Raw genomic sequence first — 25,001 nt, forward strand, 5'->3', positions numbered from 1 at the left:
TTGGCTGCACTGGCCATAAAACAGCTGCTCACAAGCATGCAAGAACCTGGGAGTTAAGGGGAAAGCAGGGAAACATACATTAGTTTCCTCCTTATCCTGAGGATGTTCCTCCTTTCTCCAGTGCCTCAATCCCAACACATGACCTCCAACTCACCCAGTGAACTGGTATCAGCCCTTAAGAAGGAACCAAGACTCTTCCAACCAAAGAAGACCCAAACCAGAGCCCATCCACATGCTGCAGCTCAGCTGACAAGGTTAGCATTTCACTTCCTCTTCCTGCAACATCTCAACCAGGGGCCCCAGGTCTTTCCTCACAGAGACACACACTTCAGCAACTGAACCAAAGCCACGCTGTGCTCTCTAGCACAAGCAGTCCTGTGGACACAGCTGCAAGCACACAACTCGGGAATGACAGGCTGACACTGAGCACTGGCCCAGGGAGGTGGGAGAAGCTCTCCAGTCACTGAAGAAATGGACTTTTCTTTCCACTTCTTGAGCACGTTTTCTAACCATTAGTGTATCACAGGAAATACACATCACCACTTCCTGGCCAAGGGGGATTTTGATTTATTGCTCTAGGGGTTTATTATTTTAATTAAGCTGCACTTAATTCCCTCCAAGAAGAAACACATGCAGGTGCCTTCAGGTACTGCTGTGGCCCTAGGTTCCCAGTAGACACAGGCATTATCTTACCATCTTGAGATGTTTCATGCTCAGAGGGCTAGGATTTCAGCCAGCAGGTTCCTAGCATTCCCCACCATCTCCCAAGCAGCCCCACAACAGCCATGGCAGATCCTACTCTGGAGACATTCCCTTTGCCCTGTACAGTGAGCCTAGGCACTCTGTTCAGGGGCTGAAGCTTCCTTCAATGCCAGGGCCTGTGGCACATACTGCAGCACTTCACTACTGTGCACTTAAACCCGCCATGAAATCTAACTTAGCCCCCCGATGCAGTTCATAGAATCACTGAAGGGTTTGAAGTGGAAGGGACCTTAAAGCTCATCCAGTTCAAACCCCCTGCCACGGGCAGGGTCACCCTCCACTAGAGCAGGTTGCTCCAAGCCCCATCCAACTTGGCCTTGAACACTACTAGGGATGGGCAAACCCACATGGCACATCACTACACATGGCAAGTACTGGAACAACCCCACCAACATGGGGATCAGCTGCTTAGCTCAGTTCACCCCACTTAAAATGGTATTAAAAGAGCAGCAAGAAAACCCACCCCAAACTTACTGCACTACATCGCAGATCTTGGAGATCCTGGAATGACAACACAATACACCTAAAAGCACTAGAAAGTGGCCAAGCACTTCATCACTCCAAGTAAGACAGAGCAACACACACATCTGAAGACAACTCTTGCTCTCAGAAGTCTTATTTATTAAGAGCAGAAAGGAAATTTTGCCGGAGTTCCATACATAAAAAAGTAAACCGTAAAATTGGAGTCTTTCCACTGAAGAAAACTGAGCAGGAAGTGGGCTTTTTAGATACTGTTTATTTAAAAAAATAAAATTGACAAAGATACCACACTATTTTGCACTCCTCATCCCTTGACTTGCAGAACCCTGTTCAACACGTCGGCCTTTAGCAAGAAACCGCTTTAACCAGCAACGCACAAGCAAAGGAACCACCTCAGTCTGGACTCAAGCCCTGAGAGCTGCTTCAGCTGCACAAGTAGTGAGATATCTCTGGTTTTACCAGCTCAGGTCTTTAGTAAATAAATTTCAAGTGGACACTAAACAAGTATTTCACTAAGAGATGATGAAATATTAAAATTAAAAGCAAGTTGTATTGCAGCTGTAATTCTACTACATTAGAAACGTCAGTTGTTGGGGATCCATTCACCATAGATAGATTAGTTTGTAATCAAGGTAATTACAAAGACAGAGCATTACTTCCTGCATGCTTCCCTGGGCTTCGAACCAAGAGTTGACTACATGTAGAGTTGACTAGGGTGTACTTGGAATTCACTCTCTCAGGCAGGAGACTAGTTAAGGAGTGTTACTGATAACGAAGAATAAAAGTTATACAACACTGATTATTATAAATTACTTTGTTCTTATCTGCTTTTTTGCCTTAGTCTCCTATGTATCTTCACATCCTTTCATGTAGAAAACCAACTCTTTCTTTAGTTCTCCTTCTGGTGACTCCCCGTTTCCTAATGGTGGTTAGAATGTGTGGAGGACTTGATTCGGAACACGTGGATGTGCAGGTGGGCAGCAATCTGATTGCACACACTGACACAGTATCGCAGCAAATCAAAGAGAGAAAAGATCTGCCAAGGGAAAAAGAATGACACATTGAAGTCTGTGTTTTCATAGCACCTTCACAATAAAAGCACTGGGGTCTTCTTTTCACAACGTGAATCTCCATCTCTATAGGAATAATCACTCGGGAAGAAAAGAGTTTCCAGGCATGCTGGGCTTGCTTCCAGCTTTATAAGAACACAAGCTTAATTCTGGAGTCAGAGAGGGGAAAACAGTTATAGTGGCTATAGAGATACTGTGAAGTGCCCCATTAGCTCTGAATGGGGATAACCATACTGAAAATATCCGGTTTATTAAAAGGTTAACACTGCCTTTTGGTAGATAACACTTGAATGCTTGCTAAGCACACATGAGCTTAACTTCAGGTATTTTTATCTAATGGGCTGTTAGTAATGACAGATGGACATGCCTTCAAGAGCTTAAGGCACAGCCAAGCTACACTCCCTGCACATAATAAATTCCCTTGCTGATCAGACACAAACACAAATTCTGAAAACATCCTATCCAAAGCTTGAGTATTTGCTACATTGCTTTAAAACTGTTGGAATTAGACACCAAACCAACCACGTCTACCTCTTAGCATCAGTTCTATTTAAAATGAACTCAGTAAAGAAGGTTTCCATCACCCTCTAGAGTCAGGCAGACTCAAGCAGTGCAAACAGGGTCTGTGGAAGAGCACCCAAGTGCTTGGGGTGACTGCTGACAACCATGTACTTACCAGAGCAACCCAGAGTACAATGTACTCATCAATAAAGCTGTTAAAATACTGGTCCAGAAACAACAGTGCTGGGCCTATGAATGCTGTGTCGTAGAGGTGCATCTCACTTTTGGTCATGTGGGCAACCTACATTAAACAGAAAAAGGAAGTGTAAGAAATAAATGTACACCAGATAAGGTAGAATGACTTCAGGCTACACAAAGCCAAAACACCCAAAGTTCAAGCTGCCTTACCAGAAGATATATAGTCATAGAATGGTTTGGGTTGGAAGGGACCTTAAAGCTCATGCAGTTCCAGCCCCCTGCCACGGGCAGGGACACCTTCCACTAGAGCAGCTTGCTCCAAGCCCCGTGTCCAACCTGGCCTTGAACACTGCCAGGGATGGGGCACATCAAGTACTTCAGTAGTGGCAGCAATACTGCTTTAATCATGAAAGTCTCCAGCTATACAGGATGGTCTGCAGAGAAGCATCTTCTCAGAAGAAAGAATGTAGCTACAGGAAAAAACACCCAAGACATTTTCCAGCCCACAAACTCTCCCTCCTGCCAGAAACAAAGCACTGAAATGGGAGTAGACTGGGAAGTTTTAAGGTTTAGCTGAGCCTGGAAACAAAACCTGCTGCTAGATCTTCAAAACTCAGATACTTGGTGTTCCTCTCCCTCCTGCTATCTGTTCCCATCCCAGAAGGAACACCACCTCTCCCTGGTGTGGCCTTCCCACACTCCCCCACATGTGCAACAGACGTGCTACACCACATCCTCACTTCTACCAGCCCAACGGCTGATGGGACTGTGTAGCAAACGGATCGTGGTAAGAAATTAACTTTTCTCCCATGACGAATTACATCCAACACTGATCCAGTGCACGTGGCAACGCAACACAGGCCTGCAGAACCAGGATGCAGGTTCAGTCTGTGGGGCAGCAGTTGTTTAATCCCTCATTCATTCTGTTCAACAGGGGCTCCTCTCATCCATCTGCCCCTTGGTACAAACCTGTTGTTAATTTTAGCCACTATTTCTCTCCAAGGAGGTTAAAGCCTGAGCAACTGTTCCAAACCTCAGCAGCTCTGTCACCTTGTCTCCCCCCAAACGTTCCTCCCCTCGGCACTTGCATCTGAGGGGGGTTTCAGCTCCAGCCCAGCTCATCGCACGTGTGTGCAAATACATTGCAAAAGGGTGAATAAACAGCTGGGAAAGGGGAAGAAACAGAACACAGGCAACTGTAAGCTGTGCTGCACTGACTGTGTAACCATAGCATTAGCTTGAGGTTTACCACTGCCTTTCAAACACAAGGAAGGCTCTGCTGCACCTCCGAGCCACTAAAAATAAGTGAAGCATGAGTATCGCTTCGGTACACAAGAAGTCAGTTCTCACTGGAATAACCTGAGAACTTTCAACTCCACAAAAGGTTTTACTGCAGTAACAAGAAACTCAAGGGTTCTGGTGCACTTACCACTAGTTTGTTTGTTATCTTAGCAGATACAAAACCAAAAGTGAGTATATATAAGCACGGATGCCTTTCAAAGAGCTGCACTGCAGATTTCTTGTAGATCATTGCAGCTAATGCAATCACTGACCCAATATGAAGAAAAGGGGAAAGGACACTCGTTCCCTAGAGAGAGGGATTAAAAGCATTAGGTTAATAAAATGTACATGTTGCAGAGAAACCTCCGAGCCAAACACATGGTGTGCAATGGGTGGGGTCTGATTAAAATCACATTAAAACATGTATTTTTGAACACTAACAGGAACAAAGGCTGATGAAACTCAAGCGAGTGTCAGCTGAGAACGTGGTTCTGACACGTCACATAGGCCCTGGCTAACACTGTTAGCAAAGAGCAGAAGACCAGACTTGCACAGCTTTCTCTGTGCCAGCTAGAAAGCAACTAAACCAGCCTGTTTGGTGGCAAATAATTATTAGGCTGTTAGAGAACTGCCTTTTTGGAAACTTCCCGGGCCCCAGGATCAACCATCACCTTCACAAACAGAAGGAGGTGCTTGTGCAGATGCCTCCACCTGCACTCCTTCACTGGCAATATGATCAATGCAGACCTTTACAAGGCACAAAACCCGAACCAATCCTCTTAAACTTCCTTCTGAATGGATTTTTACACCGGACTTTTCTATGAACAATCTGAGGGGAAGTGTATTTATACAACCTGTTTCATATGATCAATTCAAAAGCAAATATCAAAGTACCATGAGCACTTCTCAATACTCCAAAATGTTAAAACTCTTGACTCCTAAAGCTACTATTCTTACACAGACAATATTAACTTGTTTTTCCGAAGCCAAGCAAGGAAATGAAAGTAAAACATTTCATATGTAGGAGGAATTATGTCAAATAACAACTCACAGCATGGCTGAAGAGCCTCAGCATGCTGCAGAGTAACTAAGGCAGGACAAAGGACTTACTGCTATAGTGGATCCGTTTTTGCCAACTCCACCTGTGAAGATCACACCAAAGTAGTTTGTACAGGAGAATATGGTTCCTGCCACAGTACAGAGAGCTGGGAATATTTTCATCTGGATATTCAGTATTGGAATCTTAATGGAAGAGAGACAAGAAGTTAGGATACGCACAAGGAAGCCAAACTGGGATTAATACTTCTGGGGCACTCAAACACTCCACTTTCCAACACCACGTTTGCTTTTCTTTCTCTGCTATGCAGAGATTTAACTTTCTAGAAGGGACAGAGAAATATGTGGGTTTTCCCCTCATAATCCTTCCATCGAGCTTTCCATGAAGCCAGGCTTCTCTTCAGTTACCTGAAAAGAGCCATCAAAAGCAGAGAAGTGGACAGACAGCAAGAACTGGCTAGCTCAATCACCCAGCCAGCCCATGGAAGAGAAATACAGCAATTGTGTTTCCTGAAGCTGGTTGTAAAACCTCACAGCTGCAGCCCAAGATCAAACTGAACGAAGCAAGAGCTATTGGAGGTGATGAAATAAAGTCCCTTAAACTGGATCCTATCTTAAAGGCAAGACAAGGGAAGCAAACAGACATCAGACAAGTTATCTCAGTCAGCAAGCCAGGAGAGCAAGCAGTGAGGTTGCTAGAGGCCTGGAAAATGAACACAGGCAGGAGTTTTCTCCATTACTTAACAGCAGAGTTTCAAGAAGAGGAGAAGCTACAAGTGAAGAAGGAAGAGTTCAAAGTAAACCACAGGAAATATATTATGGAAGCACCTGTTTAGGGAGAACAACCCAAACCTTCCTGACTCTATACAACTACTAAAGGTCTTATCGGGCACTCAATTCAGGAACTGGAGCCACAGCAACTCAAACTGAAGAAATACATTTTGCTCCCCAACAGCACGGGGTGCAACTACATACAGAAGCCCAAGTGAGGACAAGTTGTTTCTATTTCTCTTCAAATACACTCTCAGTGTAGCTTTTGGGAGGTAAAGATCACAAGTTCTCTATTGCATTCAACAACAACCTCTTTTCAGGGCACAAAGAAGAGGCAGGGCCAGCTTTAACCTTGCTCTTAGGCAGCCTACAGACCACCTCCCCAAATCATTGCCCTTGCAGGCTTCTGCCTGGCAGCTCTGGGACACTTGGACGTATTTCTCCCTTGCTCAAGCTGCACTGTTGCATCAGAAAACCTCTTCTGAAAGATAGTAAAGGATGTGAACAAGAGGCCACACTGCCACAGTGTAATCATTCACTGATGAGAAGTCCTGTGCCTTGTAACAAGGTCTCTCAGTGTTACAAAAGAAGGTACCTGTGCTGCTCTCTGCTTCACAAACAGTGCTTGGGTATTTCTTTAAAGAACAGGGTGATTTTGCTCTTCTACAGGAAGAACACCACAATGTCAAGCTTCAGAGAGGAGTCAAGAGACATTAAGCTTGACATTTCCCAAAGACAAGGGGAGTTTGCTGGGAAAAGCACCCTGTGAACTCCCAAATACTACTAACACACCTGAGAACGATGTCAGCAAAGGCAGAACCATCACTGAATCCCAACCTGGTTTGGGTTGGAAAGGAACTTAAAAGCTCCTCCAGCTCCAACCCCTTGCCATGGACAGGGACCCCTTCCATAGAGCAGCTTGCTCCAAGCCCCTGTGTCCAACCTGGCCTTGAGCACTGCCAGGGATGGGGCAGCCACAGCTTCTCTGGGCACCCTGTGCCAGCGCCTCAGCACCCTCACAGGGAAGAGCTTCTGCCTCAGAGCTCATCTCAATCTCCCCTCTGGCAGGTTAAAGCCATTCCCCTTGGCCTATCACCTCCTCACAGAAGGAGGTGACCAACACTCGAACTTATGATTTATTAACACTCTCCTTGTTTCCACTGAGAGCTCCATCAGCAATGGGGTTTAGACTGCACTTACCCAGCAGAAATAATTAATGGGAAACAAAGCTCCACGCAGAAATGTGGCAGAGGAAAGTCGAAGGAGAGGCATTAACAAGTCCAGCATCTGCTAAACTGCTTTGCACACAAGATGGAAGCAGCAAAGGCAAGAAAGTATCATTGAGGGAAAAATAACCATAATCTGAGTAGACAGAGAGGGAAATCCACCTACAAAATGGCACTGCAGCCCCTGCCTTAAGAGGACACTACAGGGCAAACCACAAGACTTCCTTGGCTGGTGTTCCATATGTCACTACAGTCCATACAATTATTCCACCCTTCCTGGTGACTGCAGGGGTCTGGCTGCACCAGCAGCCAGATGCCTGCAGAACTTCACAAGGCCACGTCAGTAATGCAGAAGAGTATCATAAACCAAGTCTTCAGCAGGCAGATTATGTACCCTGTTAAACCCTTTGAAGTTGATTACAAGGGAAAAGCCACACTGCACAGAAAGCTTCTGAGCACAGGTACAGCCTGGTAAAGGGAGCATCCCGAATTCTGTCTGGGAACAAGGCATGCATGTTATTAAAAGCAAGTGGCAGCAGGCAAAGAATGGACTAACAAGAGCTTGCCAGAGCCTGGATTAAAGCAAGTTCAGAATCATTTGCCAGAAAACTCATGCCAGGCCTCCAGGCCAGATGCCATCAGTTTTGCGCAGCCCAAAATGGTATACATATCATTAGGAAGCAGTGAGGAAAACAACACAGATAAGTGCTCATGAAAGCAACAATCAAAAGCATGTAAGAGACTCCACATCCATAAGGAGACACAGCAGATTCCTCCCTCCAGGAGCTCCTCTTGGACTGCCCAGGGTCCCAAACACCACAAGCAGCTGGAGTGTTCTGGGGTTCCTTCTGACAAGGCTGCTCTCAGCTGCAGTTTTGAGCAGTATGTATGCATGCTTCAGTCACATCTGCAAGAGGAACAACAAAACCAGGGCCAAACCCAAGCTCACTTAATATTCATGAAGTGTTCATGCTTTTAAAGCTTCTGGTCTGGAATAAGCTTGAGTAATTGCAGCACTTTTCTCACTTCAAACAGAAAAAAACCCTCTGTGTAATCAATGCATCAAACAAGCTGCACCTACACTTGCTCGCTTTACTCACAGTTTCCAAATGAGGATCTCAGCTGCAGCCATACTCACCATCCAGAAACATCACCCAGCTCCAGGGGTGGGCAAACAGCATTTTAACACCCTTTAAAGAGGCTCTACACTGGCAAAAAAGCAGGAAGCCAGAACACATACACACCAGGTCATAGGGAAAAGGAAAGCTGATGAAAACAACTGACAAAACACCCAGTTCTGCCTTCAGCCTGTTCAGGTTGTTTTGCTTTTCGCCTGTTAGCATAGGAAAGTGGAATGTTTGAGTATGCAACCCCATTTTACCCCATTATTTCCACACACTCCCCCCCCCCCCAACAGAACCAGATCAAATATATCAAACCACCAATTTGCTCTTACATCAAATACGAAAGGATTGAGGAGGGAGTGGGGTGAGGAGGGGTTGGGGGATGCATTTTGCTCTGCAAGTAGTAAATAACATTTCTCTCTAAATAAACACAAAATCTGCCACGTGGAATGACAAAGGGAAATACTCAATTATGGGAAATATCTCCACGAACCAGCACCAACTTCAGACCACTTTAATCTTTAGGGAGCTGACAGCCAAGTGCTGCCACAACCCAGAACCCACAACTAGATGGCAAGATCTTGCTGTTGTGGGCTGTGCAATAGGCTATTTCAAAGGGTGATTTAGGTTGTTAGATACCACAAGGGAACAATTTCTAAGCTCACATCAACACTGAATTATGCCAGAGGTTGCTGTGGCACCATTTCCCCCCCCTTTTATTAAAAAGGGAAAAAGGAAACTGAGCACATGGATTGGGAAATCCCTATTTGTAATGCAGAATAAGAAACATTTGGCACCAATAAACTGATTTCTAGCCTCATTTATTATAGAGCTTAGCATTACTTCTATCCTCATTCTCTTCAGATGGTATTTACTCTGCAGTTCACACAATTAATTGGGGGGTGTATTTTTTAAGCCTGAAGCACACGTAGCAAAATCAGGGTAGCCAAAGTTAGCTCCTTTTCCCAGATATTCCCAATGTTAGAGAGTTCATTTCTCCAGTTATATGAAGCAGATTAGAAATTCATCCATTTGGGGCAACACGTTTCAGTAATTTTGGACCATCTCCTGGCTTTACTGCAAATCAAGATTTCTTTATCCACCTTAAGAACTGTGTTTCAAGCACACAAAAAGAATCAATACAGAGGAAGAAAAACCTTCCAGGAAATCAGTGCTTTAGGTGTTACTTCCAGAATTATAATTTTTTTCCTATTTCTGTACATATGTATTTTTCTCTGGACAATTTTGATAGCTCAATGTGGCTTCTGTAATGCAAAGTCAATTTAGAGAGCCCAGACGCTGCCTACTAACCTGGGCTGGTGAGCCTATATAACACCTACAGGATCTATATGCAGCCAGCCCAGGATCAGCTTACTTAACTGGAGTGATGGAGTGGGTTGGGTTGGAAGGGACCTTAGGGCTTACCCAGTTCCAACCTCTTGCCATGACAGGGACCCCTTCCACTAGAGCAGCTTGCTCCAAGTCCCTGCGTCCAACCTGGCCTTGAACACTGCCAGGGATGGGGCAGCCACAGCTTCTCTGTGCCAGCGCCTCAGCACCCTCTTTTCTTCTCCATACAGATACAAGTTACCAGCCACATTCAAGCCAAATTCTCTACTGATGGTTATCAGCTGCTCTCCAAAAGCTTTCCCCATATCCTCAAACCAATTTAGTGCTCTTCCTGAGTACCAGTACTTTGATATTCACTCCAGTTCTGGCCAGCTCTGTCAAGGGAAGCGGGACATCACCGAAGGTACATTAAAGTTTGTGCAACATCTGATAGTTTTCTATCTGCAAACACAAGCTACAGAATAATAACTTGGTTTAATAACTCTGGTAAAACCAGAAAGCAGTTACTGCTGTGTGACCTATACTCAAGGATATATATTGCCATAGTCCCCTCACTTCAGCTACCCGCAGGTAGCTCTTCCAGATGCCAAGAGATTATTGAAGAGGATAAAACAAGAACATGAACAAAATTACCAGAGATTGCCAAAAAGGTGGTCCTCCAATCACTGCCAGTAAATGCATGATTATTATGAAGATTTGTACTTCAGTCACATCAATTCTGATTAGGTACAAAAAAGCCAAAGAAAAAAAAAAGCAAAATTATTCAAAGCCATTTCAAGGCAGTTATTTGCAAGCTCAGCAGCTCTGCTCTGTCATGCATGGTAGAAAGCCTCCAAAATGGGGAGGAAATAAAGAGACAACATTTAGAGGTACTTTCAAATGTAAAAATCCATTTCAGTTTTATTGCTCGACTCAAGAGCCGCATTTGTTGTTTGGTTTCACAGTGCAATCAAAACCCCATTTTGTCCAAAGGAATAACTGGAACTTGGAAGTGACCACTGCTGGGTGCGGAAATCAATATTCAGTTTTAAACCTTACCCACCAAAAAAGAGAACTTATTTCAGATGCTAAAACTCAAGACAGATATTTTTAACCTCCATTATAGCCCTTTCCCTACTTTTTAACATAAATATTCCCTCTGAATAGCATCAAACTTTACAAAAAAGCACAAATCCCCAAAGAGTTTATGCAAATATAAAAGGTACATTGAGCTGCACTGCTAAAGATGACACAGTTCAGTCTCCAGCATGCAGCAAGAAGGAAAACCAGCTCTGGTGCTGGCACAGCCAGTGTGGTTTGTAGAAGAGCAAGAAGGAAAGACAGAAACTAAGACTTTGTTTTAAAGGGCATGCAAAAGACTTGGAGTCAGCAAGAGGGAAAAGCAAAAATCCAACCCAGGGATAGAAGTAAAGAAAAACACAAGCAAAACAGAGAGGATGGACTTGCTGGTGGTCTATATGAGCCTATAGAATACTATTCCATACTGGAGTACTGGGTCAAAATTAATCCTTCAATCAGTTTGAAATACTTACAGCCTAGCTCCCATCTCTAGTGATACAGCTCTACAGCATCTTGTAAATACACACTTGGCTCATATAAAACCACTGCTCATGTTATCCACTGCACAAGCATCAGGGAGTAATAGTCCAGGGTAGCTTTTTGTCTGCCTTGTATGAACTACAAGGCTATATAATTAAGGTTAAGATCAGATCAATGGGCTACCTCAAGCTCTCTCCAGAGCCTTTGCTCCAGGTTTGCAGTGGATCCTCTCATCAGGGAATCTCATCTGGCCAAACTATAATTCCATTTCAGCAGATCAATATGCACAAGGGATAATTATGAGGCTGCAGCTAATTCCCACGTAGAACATGCCCCAGAGCATAGGAGAGCAGAAGGACAACAGCACGTGGTGTTCAATGCAATCTCCTATCTTGCTATGGATGCTCTAAACATTGGCTGGTGCTTTCAGGAGGCTGTGAAAACCCAGCACCCACCTCCACTGGGCAACTTTACCTTTCCACCAGCCAAGAGGCTTCCTGAACAGCTCCCCAGGAGCAGGACACATACCTATGGAACAAACAGCAGATGTGCACATGGTGGCATTGCTGACAGCAGGCAAACTGGAGATGGGGCACCCAACCCCGAGTATCACCACTGTGACCTACCACTGGCTCCCTCCCTTGTGAAGTACATAAGCAGTGAAGCAGCAAAGGGGAGCATAAAGGATAACGAAGGTGGGAGAGAAGCAACAGTCACCACCCAGACTCTTAGTGTGTAACAGGAATGTTTAGCCAAAGTTGTCAGAGGAGATCTAGAGAAGATTCCAGTACAACTATTTCCTTTAGATAGCTTTTCTTTCCACTACACCAAACCTCAAGATAGGAGATGCACAGGAAAACCTTGAGGGTCTTCCTCTATTCTGAGCTGTTCAATAAGGACCTTGTGGCAATCAGAAGGACAAAATTCACTGCCACAAAGAGGAAAGAAAGTCCTAAAAAATTCATCTTCTCAATCCTCATCCAAATAAATGAAGCCATTGAGCCACCTTGAAAGGCAAAATAAAACTGCTCAGCCATGCAAGGAGAGACACACACAAACCATCTGATTAAATGCAAATTGCTTCCTCCCAGCTTTTGGAGTCCGCATGGAAATGTGTTTTCAGTGTGTCCAAGCGAGGAAGGGCTGAAGAACCCACGCAGGCTAAAGAGGAATGTGTTTTAGCCTGTTCCACTACTTCTGTCAATGACCTAAAAGCATATAAAACAGCTGAGAAAGTTCACAGAAACAGTGACTAATGGCTAACAGGGGGAACTCATTTATAGCTGTCCTTGGACAGCAAAACAGGTTTCTTTTGGCAGCAGTAATCTTAAAGCAAAAAAAGTCATCTACTGCAAAAAAAAAACCCTTTCAGATAATGGAAGACAAGGTGTTCTGTTCTTACACCAAAGAGAGCCCAAGCAAATGCATGGAAGCAGTGCCTGGATTCAGGTTAGGAAGAGAGCATTAGCTTCTTTACACAGCCTTGGTACCCCCTGTGCTCCACTGCCCACAGCTCCGTCCTCCCCAGCTCCAATAAAATGGCATCAGGCAGCTGGGAAGGGTTCAGCAATGGAGTGAAAGTGTGCTTGGTTAAAAAACTCCTCCCTGACTTATATTTGTTCTCCAACATGAGATTTCTATAACAAGGCTTAACTTCAATTCTACATAAAGAGAAGATTCAACACCAAAGGGCTCCTTAAGACAGAAGACAAAAGCAAGATCAACTGAAGAGAAACTAACACCTAAACTATGAGCTAAATAAAACATATGCTCTTAAAACCAAGGATGAAAAAGGGCTGGGAACATCCTATACTCATTAAAACCACCGTTAGACGACTTGAAAAGCTGTGCTCGACACCAGTAGAGCTCATGCCTGATGCTGGAATGACCCAGTGAAGTTTCTTTGCAGAAGTCAAACAGCCACTACTTTGAAATCTAAGAATCCAGGAAACCCAAAATGCAGCTTTTTAAAGGAGACCACAAAAGGGAACAACATTTGGAAACAGAAGTTGGGTGAAAGGGAGAAGAGGCATGCTGTTCCTCTATTTGTTTGAGTGGAGTTTAAAATGACTGAGCAACTACAGCATAAACTGGACCAAATCCATGCTGCTGCTAAAAGGGGCAGTCATCACCACTGGAGAAGTCACCACCTCCTGCCCCAAAACTGACTGCTCAGTCCCACTTCCCCTTGCGCCAGCACCACAAGCCCATGCCACAAGCTGGATATTGCCTTAGCTAGACTGACCCAGCCAAATAAAGAGAAAGGTTCCTGTCCCAGTTTCTGGCGTATTGCCTTTCCTTATCCTTTTTGTGTGAGCTCATGAACGACGTAAGCCCAAAGGCGAGGGCAACAGAAGCAACAGTGGTTTTCGCAACAAAGATCCTGAGCAAAGGTAATGAAGGGCACTGCCTGGAAAGTGTCAACATGTCCTGCAGTTTCGAGAACATTCCTTGTTACTCGTACAATGATTAACCTGTAGTTCTAACTGCTTCAAGGTAAAATGTTCTGCTAGTAAAAAGATCCATAAATCACCTCAGTCGCTGTGTTGCTTTTAAACTCCGGTAGCACTGCGAAGGTGCCTCAGAAAATGAAAGACAAAAGCAGTGCTACAGAGAAAGTGGCTTAGCTCAGCTTGGACATAGAAGCCTTGACTGAAGTCTTTCTGTGCTCCCTATGCTGACCTTTTGAGGAATAACATACATAGCTTGCTCCAGTGGCTAGGGAAGCTATTTGCAAAGCAGGGCGATAACAGTCCTGCTTAAATAATACATAAATAGCGCTATGGGGTTTTCCACATCAAGTTCCATTGCACACTGGAATGCCTCTTCCTACAATAAGGAAGAGAGATGATTTATCAGCCAGGAGGAGGAAAATCTTTTAGCTTCAGTGCAAAAGACAGGTGCCATGAGGAGAAAACCTCACAGCATTGGGAAACCCCTGGGGAAAGGCCTTTGGTGCTGCAGACCTTCCCTTTTAAGACGACTATACACCACCAGTAGCCTGGTACCAATAAGCAGACCTCTAGGAAAGCAAACCCATTTCAGAGCAAGAAGGGATCAGCCTGATCAAAGTCTGATTCTATTTGTGTTTGTATTTATTTACTTATAGAAATGCCACAGTGGTCATCCTAAAGAGCAAACGGATGCAAAGAGCCAGCAGTGTGAATTCTGCAGCTCCAGTAAGGGGGGGGGGGTGTCTTAAAGCCACTTAACTGGGATATTCTCAGCCATCACTTGAGCCATACTTCCCCAACCTGACAGCTTTCTGCCTGACATTTCCTGACAAATTGAGTCACATCAGCATTACCCAAACAGCTTCTGTTGCTTGGCTGATGCAGCGACACAGTGCATGATATGCAGCAGATCCCTAACACCTATGAAACAAACACAATGAAAGAAGCCACTTCCCCCAAGACATGCCCACACTCCAATAGATGGACATGATGTTATTGTACCAGCTCTTCAGACACAAAGCAGCCTAGTTCCAAAGATCAAATAAACCAGGGACGTTTTCATCTGCTGGGAAATAAACAGAAGACCCTAAGATCACCAGGAACATCCAGGCAAGGAATCAGAGAACAAAGCTCAGACACTGAAGACAAAGCACAAAGAACCCAGACTCAATATTTTAACAAACTAAGAGTGCCAAGACAGAACATCCAATGGCAAGGCTGGGAGAAACACTGAAAATGACCCTGAAAAGCACTGATTCTGCAGCAAACTGATGTTAGGAAGAAATAATCTGCAGAGCTGAAGACAGCAAAGCAGGGATGAGGTCAAGCAATGGTGACACTGCGCCAGCTGCCTTTGGGAACTGAGGGTGTACACAAGAATCTCCAAGTGGCTTAATTCGGATAAAATCAGGGAAGCATAAAATTGGGAGCTTTAAAATACACATTTCATCCCTTGCTGCCTGTCTGCCTGAACTCACCAGACAGCAGAATGCCTCTGGAGGCCCAGGAGACATCCTCCTCTTGCAGCAAGGCTGCTGTAGGTTTTACTGCACACAGAGCACACATTCTGCTCTCTGAACCTACCTTCCCTTGGTCACAACAAACTTGAACAGAGATTACTTGCTGGTTCTCAGACTACTGTAGTTTTCTGATGTAACATTACCAGGCACATTGTTTTTCTTTCTCAGAAAAGCCCGAGTGTTCTCCGGATTCAATTATAAACTCTTTTATTTGCAATTTCTCCATATGGCTGTGCTCAGCTCTATTGAAACTGCTTAATTCTGGTCCTTGAAAGAACACCAAAAGGTGAGGTAGAACACAAGTCACATTCCAGCAATACAAGTACTAAAGGGTGACACTGCAGAGCTACAGGAGGAGGGAGGCAGGGCTGAAGCTCTTTAACCTGAAATGGGTGTGGAATTCTAGAGTAAACTTGTTTTAACTTGATTCCCATAATCTTAGTTTCAGGTTCTTTTAAATAATTCCTGCATAAGCTAAAGGCATAAGCAAACTTCATTCACAATTTATGAACATTTCCCCCCCCCCCTTCTTGATGACTAAAAGCCAAACTGCCCAGCACAATGTGTAACTGGATTTTAAGCTCTTCACTTTAAGCTCTTCTTTTGTTCGCTCATGTAGTGTTTTCAAGATGGGACTATATCATTATACCTTCTCATTACAAACCTGGGTCACACTATCAGATGAAAAACAGCATGAATATTCATATCCTGTGGCTTACTCAACTCAGACTGCAATGCTGACATCAAACTACCACCCGACCTCAAACTGCGTGAGACAAACGCAATGCTTTGTGTGTTCCGAGTGACTTCGAAGCAGTAGCATCCTCATTTATCACTTAAGACTTAAAGATGCCCAGAGGTATCTGAAACTACAAGAATTTAAGATGATTAAGTCTATTCTGTACTTCAGTATGCCTAAAAACTGGGTAAAATTAGTGTGCATGAAGGGACTTGTCACAAGTGAACACTTGGCATTCTGCTACAAGGTGGGGTCTACAGACCAGCATCATCACCACCATCTCTAGGTCACCTCTGCAGAGATCTGTCCTCCTCCCTCCCTCTCCTCCATTCCATGGCAATTTGTCCTCACCCATTTTAAACAATCCACTTTCATTACAGAATTCGAGTTGTTCCTCTCACACCACAATCCTTCCAAGGGGTGAGACTCTGGAATTCTCTCAATGTTCTGGTACCCCCCCCCCCCCCCCCCGTGACTTGGGCACAGTCATCACATTGTTATCACAACAGGCTAAAATCTTGATGAAGCTCTTCCTTCCTTCCCATCACTGTGTGCTCCATCACCATTTCCTGACACCAACAGCTCCAACCTTTCAGAGACTGTCAACAAAGTATTTAGAAGTGATGTTATCTGCCTGCCTTAGAGCACATCTACCAGGACCTGGCTCACAGAGGCTGCCAGTGGGTACCACACACACAGTTAAGGATCCTTTTTAACAGCTTCATAGATCACAATCAGCCAGGTTGGAAAAGACCTTTAAATTCATCCAGTCAAACCATTCCCCAGCCCTGCCAAGGCCACCCCTAACCCATGGCACCAAGAGCCTCGTCTCCACGGTGTGTGAACACTTGCAGGGATGGTGACTGCAGCCCTGCCCTGGGCAGCCTGTTCCAATGCCTGAGCACCCTCTGGGGAAGAAATTGTTCCTCAGCTCCATCTAAATCTGCCCTGGTGCAGCTTGAGGCCATTTCTTCTTGTCCCACTCCTTGTTCCTTGGGAGCAGAGCCCAGCCTCCTCCTGGCTCCATCTTCCTCATGAAAGCCGAGGTTTTGCTGAAGGACTAAATGAAACAGAAGAACATCATCACCTGCATCCCTGCAGGTTTAACAGAGGGGATGTAAAGAAACTACCAAAAAAAGAAAAAACATCTCAGTTTTATTTACAATCTGAGGCAGTTCTAAGGCAGCTGCCAAAAAGCTCCTCTTATATCCTCAAATACCTCAAAGGAAACTCTTGGCTAATAATCCAGTAACTATGAGAAATCTCAAGGAACCCAATTTTTAGTCATGCTACTTTAGCATGGGTGACCTAACCTATACAGACTGTATTAAAACAGGTGAAATAAGGAAGAGAAAGTCCTTTCCAAGGAGTAGTAAGCCAGAGTGGAGAAGGATGTATTTAGCCCAGTCATAAGAAAAAGCACTTTGAAATACAGACAACCAGGAAATGAAGTTAGTTAATGATGAAGTTATGAGTACAGTTAAGTGACTGCATGGATGAAGTGGCAGAGTTCAGAACAGGCATTTTTAACCAGTGAATGGTGACTTTCAGCTCTTGCACAGTTTAGAGTTCCCTGAACTAACCAAGCAACTCTTTTTCTGGTGGGAAGGCATTTAAACAGCAGCAACAAAAAAGTTTACACAGTTCCAACCAACCCTGGTTATCTGTTAGGTGAAGCTAAAACTGTGACAAAATAGAAATGTTTAAAGGCAGTTTTGCTGTTTTCCAGGCAGGTTTTTGCTTTGTTTCCAAGTAAAACCTGACATTTTCAAAAAGCTTCATTGTCAGATCAGATTTTTACCGCTTATTCATACTTTGCAAACATTTTTTCCCCACCTTGTATGTGAAACACCCTTAGGAAGATGCTTTTTACACCAGCCCCTACATGCATGACAAAGGTGCTGCCTCTGCTTAGTCCATGCCATTGCTTGCCAGGGAGCATTAACATTGGCTTTACCGTGTAGTTCCAGACCCAGGGCCCCACAGCTGCAGTGAGAAGCTGGATTGCTACTGTACAGAGCATTGACTCCGTAACATCAAATCTGGGTGAGGGAAAGAAAATTCACACAACAGTTTCCTGAGCACTTGGGTTAAGTGGGGCCATTAGGATGGATCTGCAGTCATGGCATAAAGAACAAACCCCAGACAACCAGATAACAGCAAGATACATTCAAAGGTACATCAGAGGAAGGGAACTGACCATAAAAAATGAGGGTATTAATGAATTCAAACTATGGTGACCCACACAGCATTTACACATTTCAAATTCAATTTAGAGCTTCTGCAGTTTACAGGTTTAAGTAATGCTCCAACACAAGGGCAAGCACCAACATCAGAGTATGCATGAGGAAACCAACTGAAATCACTTGCTCTGACTCACAGCAAATAAAACCCATGATCAGACACAATCCAGGACCTCTCATCTCCCTCATGCCTCCTCCTGCTCCTGTCTCCAAATGACAGTGAATATATGGATTCTTTATCTAAAGGTGCTATTGATTGGGTTTTGTAGAGCAGAAGAGGGCAGTTCAGTTTAGTTTGCCACCTCTGAGGGTAAGCAGGAGGTTATAGCTCCCTCCTCACACAGCTTCTTGGCAAATAATGCTGAAAGAAGTCAAGTGAGCTCTGCACCCTTTCTCAGAGGTAATGGAACTCCATTCTGTATAGATCTCTTTCTCACCCCTGACAAAAAGAGATGAAAGAATATGCTGTAGCAAACATACCAACAACTGCTATACATGCTCCTTATAAAATGCTATATATCTGCATTTTACCATAACTAGAACATTTTAAAGTGTGATCAAATTCAGCCCCTATCAAACCATCTCATTAAAATATTTCAGCCATCACAGCGCTGCTGTTTCTTGCAGTGTTTATAATATAAACCTGGTGCAGAAGCACACAGACTGACATCCAGTAACCCATCAGCTGATTAAAAAGGTACATCAAAGCAGCAAGCTCTATTAGTGTGATTATGCTGAACTTTAAGTGCAGTAATGGTGTGCAACTGAATGCCTGATGAGGGAACACTGAACTGCAGTTTGATAGCATTCCCAGTTTAATCATCACAGCAAGTAATACAGTCTGTAGTTAGAAAGGCAGTATTTGCTATTTCAGAATCATAGAATGGTTTGGGTTGGAAAGGACCTTAAGATAATTCAATTCCAATGCCCTGCCATGGGCAGGGACCCCTCACACTAAACCATGTCAACAAAGGCTCTGTCCAACCTGGCCTTGAACACCACCAGGGATGGAGCATTCACAACTTCCCTGGGCAACCCATTCCAGTGCCTCAGCACCCTCACAGTAAAGAGCTTCCTCCTTAGACCCAACCTGATCTTCCCCTGTTTCAGTTTGAACCCACCACCCCTTGTCCTGTCACTCCAGTCCCTGATGAAGAGTCCCTCCCCAGCATCCTTGTAGGTCCCCTTCAGACACTGGAAGCTGCTCTGAGGTCTCCATGCAGCTTCTCTTCTCCAGGCTGAACAGCCCCAACTTTCTCAGCCTGTCTTCATACAGGAGGTGCTCCAGTCCCCTGATTATCATCATTTTAGAGAATGCAGAAAGTCTTATACACCAACCCAACTTTGGTACAGTATAATGCCTTCTTTTTCCTGTGTTACTCTTTTTCCAATCGATTATTTGGAATTCTGTCATGGATTCATTTTTTTAAATGTTATTCAGGAAAGTTTCAGAGAGGGCCACTGACCTTGGCATGTGCTTAACTCTCAGATGTTGGCAGTCACAATGGAGTGACAAGTCTTACTTCGCATGCTGTCTACTCTGCTGGGTCCCCTTGTCAAGCTGGTGAGAGTCCCGAGCCAGTTAACACACAACAGGTTAGTCCCACATCCAGCACACGCTCCTGTCAGTGCTAATTTATGGAGCATATTCCACAGGCAATCTTTAAAAGGTTCTGTTTGATTAAATAAACCATTAGACTTGACAGGGGCCACCAGTGCCTCGAATCTGGGAGTTCAGAGACAGCTGCAGTTGGCTCTTGCCTTATCCAGAATGAGGAGCCGAAAGGACTGAATTCAGAGTTGAGAGATTTCCTGAGAGAGTGAACCAAGAACAACAGGAAACAGACACTTAACACTGGAGTCAGTCGAGTCAATCACTACCAATACAGCTGATCCAATGCAGCTTCTCTTTGATACTGTGTGAAACTAAGGGGGGTGTTTAGGTACCATCTTCCTCCTCCCTAACATACAGAATTCCCTGCAACAGTCCTGTGTAACAAGACACAGCAGACAGAAAAACCACTCTTGCCTCAACAGAAAACAGAAGTTATGAGGCTGGAAAACTCAAGGGGATGCATCTACTATTTAATACTCTGTGTAGCAGCACTCTGGTCTGAGGAATGATGATCCTTCCATCTGCCTTATCCGTATCTACTAAGCGTGCAAGTGGGATTACTCGGGCTGGGCAATGAACTGTGAATCTGAGCATGAAACAAAGGACTGTTTTCTTAAGGGAAGCACTGCAGCAAGAAAAGAATGTTCATCATCACAACACAAGAGAAAAGCCCAAGAGTCACATGCTGAAAGTCCAAATGCTTAGTCTAAATGGTTATTACAGTTTCATCTTAACTCATTCCAATCCAGCATTCTCTTGGATGTAGTGAAATACAACTAGATAAATAAAGCAAACTGTATGGAACTGAGAACATGAATTAAAACTGTTTCCAGCTACAGGAAATTCATGTTAAGGTAAAAGTAATATTAAAAGCGAGCCATAAGCTTTTCTCCTTTCCATGGTGCAATATACCTGTGACGAGTTTTCCTTTTGCTGCTCACTAACTTAGGTTAGGAGTTTCAGAGGTCAGACCACAGCCACATGCCTCACCTCGTCATGCTGGAGCTCAGTGGTTCAGAGCAAGAACATCTTCCACAGTGATAAAGGCAGAAAGATCAGCAGCAGCAGCATCTCTGCACATGATCACTGTGCCTTGGTTTCAAACACTGTGAAGGACTTGTGAGAGGGAAATGAGGAGGAGGATCACGATGTGGAAATCCCCCCCTCAGCATTTACATCAGCCCTCAGCAGTCCCAGCTGTATGTGTTAACACTGGAGCAATACATATGTTCATACATATTTATGACACACACACCAAACACTTCAGAAGTGCTGGCGGCTGGCAGTGAGGGACTGAGCACACAGAAAGCAGGTTGCAAGCAGCAAACTTAACACCTACCACAAGGATCCTTCAGCACATACTTCTTGCAAGTGTAGAGAAACCAGTTCCCCCCCTGACATCCAGAGAGGCTCTACTGAGCTTCAAGTTTTCCTCTGCAAATAACCAAGGTGTTAAAAGTTCTTCAAGAACTGTTGGAAAAACTCACAAAATGGAAAGTTTTAAGCCCTGTAATCGTAGGGATTACAGCCTTATCTCCTACCCTAGGCCTGAGATCCTGAAGCTGTTCCCAAGAACTCCGTGTGCTAAACTGACTTGGAAGGCTTCCATCTCTGTATTTGGATATCTGGTGTTAATTGCTTGTCCAAGTCATCACACTCCTTTTCTGCTCCCTGCTACAGAGGAAGGCTTCATTTGAACTGCTTTCTGAAATACAGCTTCATTTCCTAATCTCTCCTTCATACCTCAGTGGTAGCACCAGCAGGAGGGCTCAAAACATGAACCACATTAACTTTCTTCCACCCTAAATCAACCCATTATCAAGGGGGCTCTTGCCTGTATACAACTGCTGCAGTGTCACTGAACAAGAATGTTTCCCCATATTCTCCAGCATTCCTCAGGAATGGCTGGTTTGTTAAACAGTTGAATTCTTTTGCTCTCTCTGGGGACTCTTTCTCAGTGAAGTAACAGTTTTAACTTCCCAGTTGTAGGAAAGCTGGTGAGAACTGATCCTTCCTCCCAGGGTTTGCTGCTATGCCTCTATGAAGCATCTCTCTCATTGTGTCTGTATGTATTTCTACATCTATAAATTTTATTATCACCGACTTTCCATATTACAATTAAGAATGGTTGGAAGAGACCAGATACTGCATTAACTCATAGAGAAGTGCTGGAGACCATAGTGCAGCAACATCCTCATGTCTCTGGGTAGACTCTCGAATGCCCACTGGGTCTTTAAAAGATGATTTAGCACTTCCCCCCAGTGCAGCATGGCCAAAAGTACAAAGTCTCAACCTGTGCAGTGCCATGTGTCATATCTCCCAACACAAACACTGGAGCTGCAATGCAGAGGCCGGCTCAGGTCCGACAGAGACTAATAGCTCCAGCTTCACGTCTAAGTAAGCTGGATTTGAGACAGCTCCTGCAGAGTCACACTGTTTCTGCACTGACCTTGTGAGGCTGGATACAGCACTGAAGCTGCATGAACACAGCCAGCTCCTAATGTACTTCCTGAAGTCAGAACAGGGAGCAAGTGCAGCAGTTTGGATCTGGAAGAACCAGAGCTAGTAGTAACTGGGCTCCAGGTATCAGCAGGCAAACCCCTTGCAGGGTTTGGGCACCATATTCCCTAATGCTCTGATTTCTACAGCATGTTCCCAAAACACAAGATCTGCTTTTATGGGAGTCCATTGGGGCTTGACAATTTGATTTGTGATACACAGAAGAAAGCTCATTTTTTCCAAACCACAGCTGTCCCAGTCTTAACTGCACCCATACAGGACTAAGCCTGAAACAAAGCCCATCCTGTACTGCACCCCAGTATGTTCACAACCTAGTTAAGCCAGATGTTGTGCTGAAAAACAGGACAGCAGAACAAAGTCCCTATCTGGACTGCTTCAACATTGAATGTTTTCCTGCCATTCAGAATCACCTGGTTATTTCTTCAAACATGCAGCATATTCCTGCTCTTCCATGAGCCCATTCCCACATCAGGTGCTTGTTTTTAAACAAAACTTCTGCCCACAGCTCCATCCATGCTGTTCCCTACTGCCTTTCACTGCTGATGTTACTATAGTGACTTTTCCTTCAGCCAGCCCAACCTGCTCTCAGACACTTCCTGCTTCCTCACTGGGAATTTTTAAGCAATACTGACCTCTAGCTATTTTGCTGAGCTATTCAGCCAACTCAAACTGCTTTCTGAGAAGGCTGCATCAGACACCAGGACCTAATAATATTCTATGATCTTTTAAAGATGGAGCCAGATCACAGGATATTACCACCCCAAATGACTATATACAATCATGGAGTAGTGCAGGGCAGCTCCCCACAGCTGTCAGTGGGAAGAAAGAGAACCAGCACAGTTGATGTATTTAGTAACTTGGACACAATTAAACCAAGTTTTCCTATTCCACCTGCAATGCCCTATAGGAAGTCAGCAGAAGCCACCCTGTTTCCACCTCGCTCAGGGTGAGCACTCCTGCTCTGCTGTCAGCAGCCCAACACAAAGCACACTGCACAGCTTCAGTGCGTTGTTATGTCTGGTAAAGTGACAGCAGATCCATCAGACCTGCTCCACAGCACACACTTCATTTCACACACTAATTTATTTTTGTTAAGACAATGGGCTTTCACAGCAAGCCAAGCTGATGATACATGTAATTGCCAAAGTTTGAGCTGTGTGTAAGGAGGAAGATCTCAATCTCCCCCCTTTAGAGAGCTCTGCTGCTCTTTGAACCGTTTTCAATTTGCTTATTGAGTTGGTCACTAATGAAATACAATTTCCTGGACATAATCTCATCACAAATATAGTAAGTGACAACCAACTGTGTGTTCTCTCCTGCTTCTCTGCAACGGAAGGCTGCAATGCAAGGCAGGACTGCAATACTGCCACACTTCCTAAAACATCACTACTCTTCCCAGCCCCCTCGCTGGGTTTTCAACACAGAGTTGCTGCATAGGATATACAGACAGGAAAAAGCAACTGTGCAGTAAAATCTTCCCAGGTCCTTTCAACAGCTGCCTCTGACTCCACTTATTTAGGAGGAAGGATACCCAAGCCTGCATGCTCCAGTGAATGTGAAAGGGTAGAAAAAAAAAAACTTTTTTTTTTCAGTTTTATGATTGGTGAAATGAAGGCTGCAGAAAAAAACAGTATCAAACAGTGAGAATCAGTTAACTGGAGAAATAAGCTCAGTTTCTGCCATAGGCATGAGCATCAGCTTATGGCAGCCTATTAACCTTGTGACATGGGGCAAAAGAAGGAACAAACGTGTTTACTACACAGCTCTATCTGTTATCTAAAGTAATGATATACACATTTGCATGCTTATTGCCTTTTCCAAATTGGCTACATACTGATGGATCATCCCATTCTCACCACAGAAAACCACAAAGAACAAGAGTATTTGCTACAAAATGCTGTCTGCACAACAGAAAGGCACCTCACAAAAGCAAAAAGCGGAAGTTACAGTGAACACCAGGAATAATGGACACATTTCTCTGGGGCACAAAAGCAATTTGGGTGGGTTTGATACCTGCACCTGTAGAGTCAAGCACATGTCAAGGCTGGGGTTTGTGTCTGATGAATAGCAGGAAAACTCTAACTATCAGGGCCCTGTAAAGTTCAAAGGGAGGTAACAGTGAGACCTTTGGTACAGCACAAAAGTGAGAAACCTGAAACAGTAAGAGATTTGATTTCAATCTTTGAGCACCAGAATAGAATAGTTCCACTCAATTTGCTTTGGTGTTGCCAAGATTAGAAAACAGGTCTAGGTATTTTCTTCTTTTCCTCCGACAGACATAAAAAACTACTCCAACATCTTACATTTTTGAGGAAAACACGATTTCCTCAAGAGAATCTGCATTAGTATCTTGCCAGCAAGAGCTATTACAAACAAGAGGTCCATACTTATACTGGGTATCCACATATCCATCACAACAGACTGTAAACAAACAGCGCATGTTGCAGCATTGCTTCAAATCCCACACAAACTGAGAGCACATTTCAGAGGTTTCCAAATGCAAAATCATTCTGTGGTGCGTGTATTCGAGATATTTGTTAGGTATATAAATGC

General features: G+C 44.2%; 2 protein-coding genes across 4 annotated transcripts in view; one reads left to right on the top strand and one right to left on the bottom strand.

Annotated features, from left to right (window-relative positions):
* TMEM167B (transmembrane protein 167B) overlaps positions 1-25,001 on the top strand; it is a 154,832-nt gene that overhangs the window by 15,515 nt on the left and 114,316 nt on the right. The window lies entirely within an intron of this gene.
* The window catches only part of CEPT1 (choline/ethanolamine phosphotransferase 1), a 31,118-nt gene continuing 7,479 nt past the window's right edge, over positions 1,363-25,001 (bottom strand). For 2 of the 3 annotated variants that reach the window (XM_061442827.1, XM_061442830.1), the window contains exons 5-9: positions 10,453-10,537; positions 5,403-5,534; positions 4,441-4,599; positions 2,989-3,114; positions 1,363-2,278 (exon numbers count right to left, since the gene is read on the bottom strand). In XM_061442827.1, the coding sequence (XP_061298811.1) occupies positions 2,162-2,278; positions 2,989-3,114; positions 4,441-4,599; positions 5,403-5,534; positions 10,453-10,537 (619 nt within the window). In that variant the 3' untranslated portion in view covers positions 1,363-2,161. Of the gene's footprint in view, positions 2,279-2,988; positions 3,115-4,440; positions 4,600-5,402; positions 5,535-10,452; positions 10,538-18,027; positions 18,113-25,001 lie in introns of all 3 variants that reach the window. The other variant, XM_061442828.1, reaches the window with a different exon arrangement.

The sequence above is a fragment of the Pezoporus flaviventris genome, unplaced genomic scaffold, assembly GCF_033815535.1.
Source record: "Pezoporus flaviventris isolate CSIRO_AGI_PZ_B2104156 unplaced genomic scaffold, CSIRO_AGI_Pfla_v1 ptg000253l, whole genome shotgun sequence".
NCBI classification, from domain to species: Eukaryota; Metazoa; Chordata; class Aves; order Psittaciformes; family Psittacidae; genus Pezoporus; species Pezoporus flaviventris.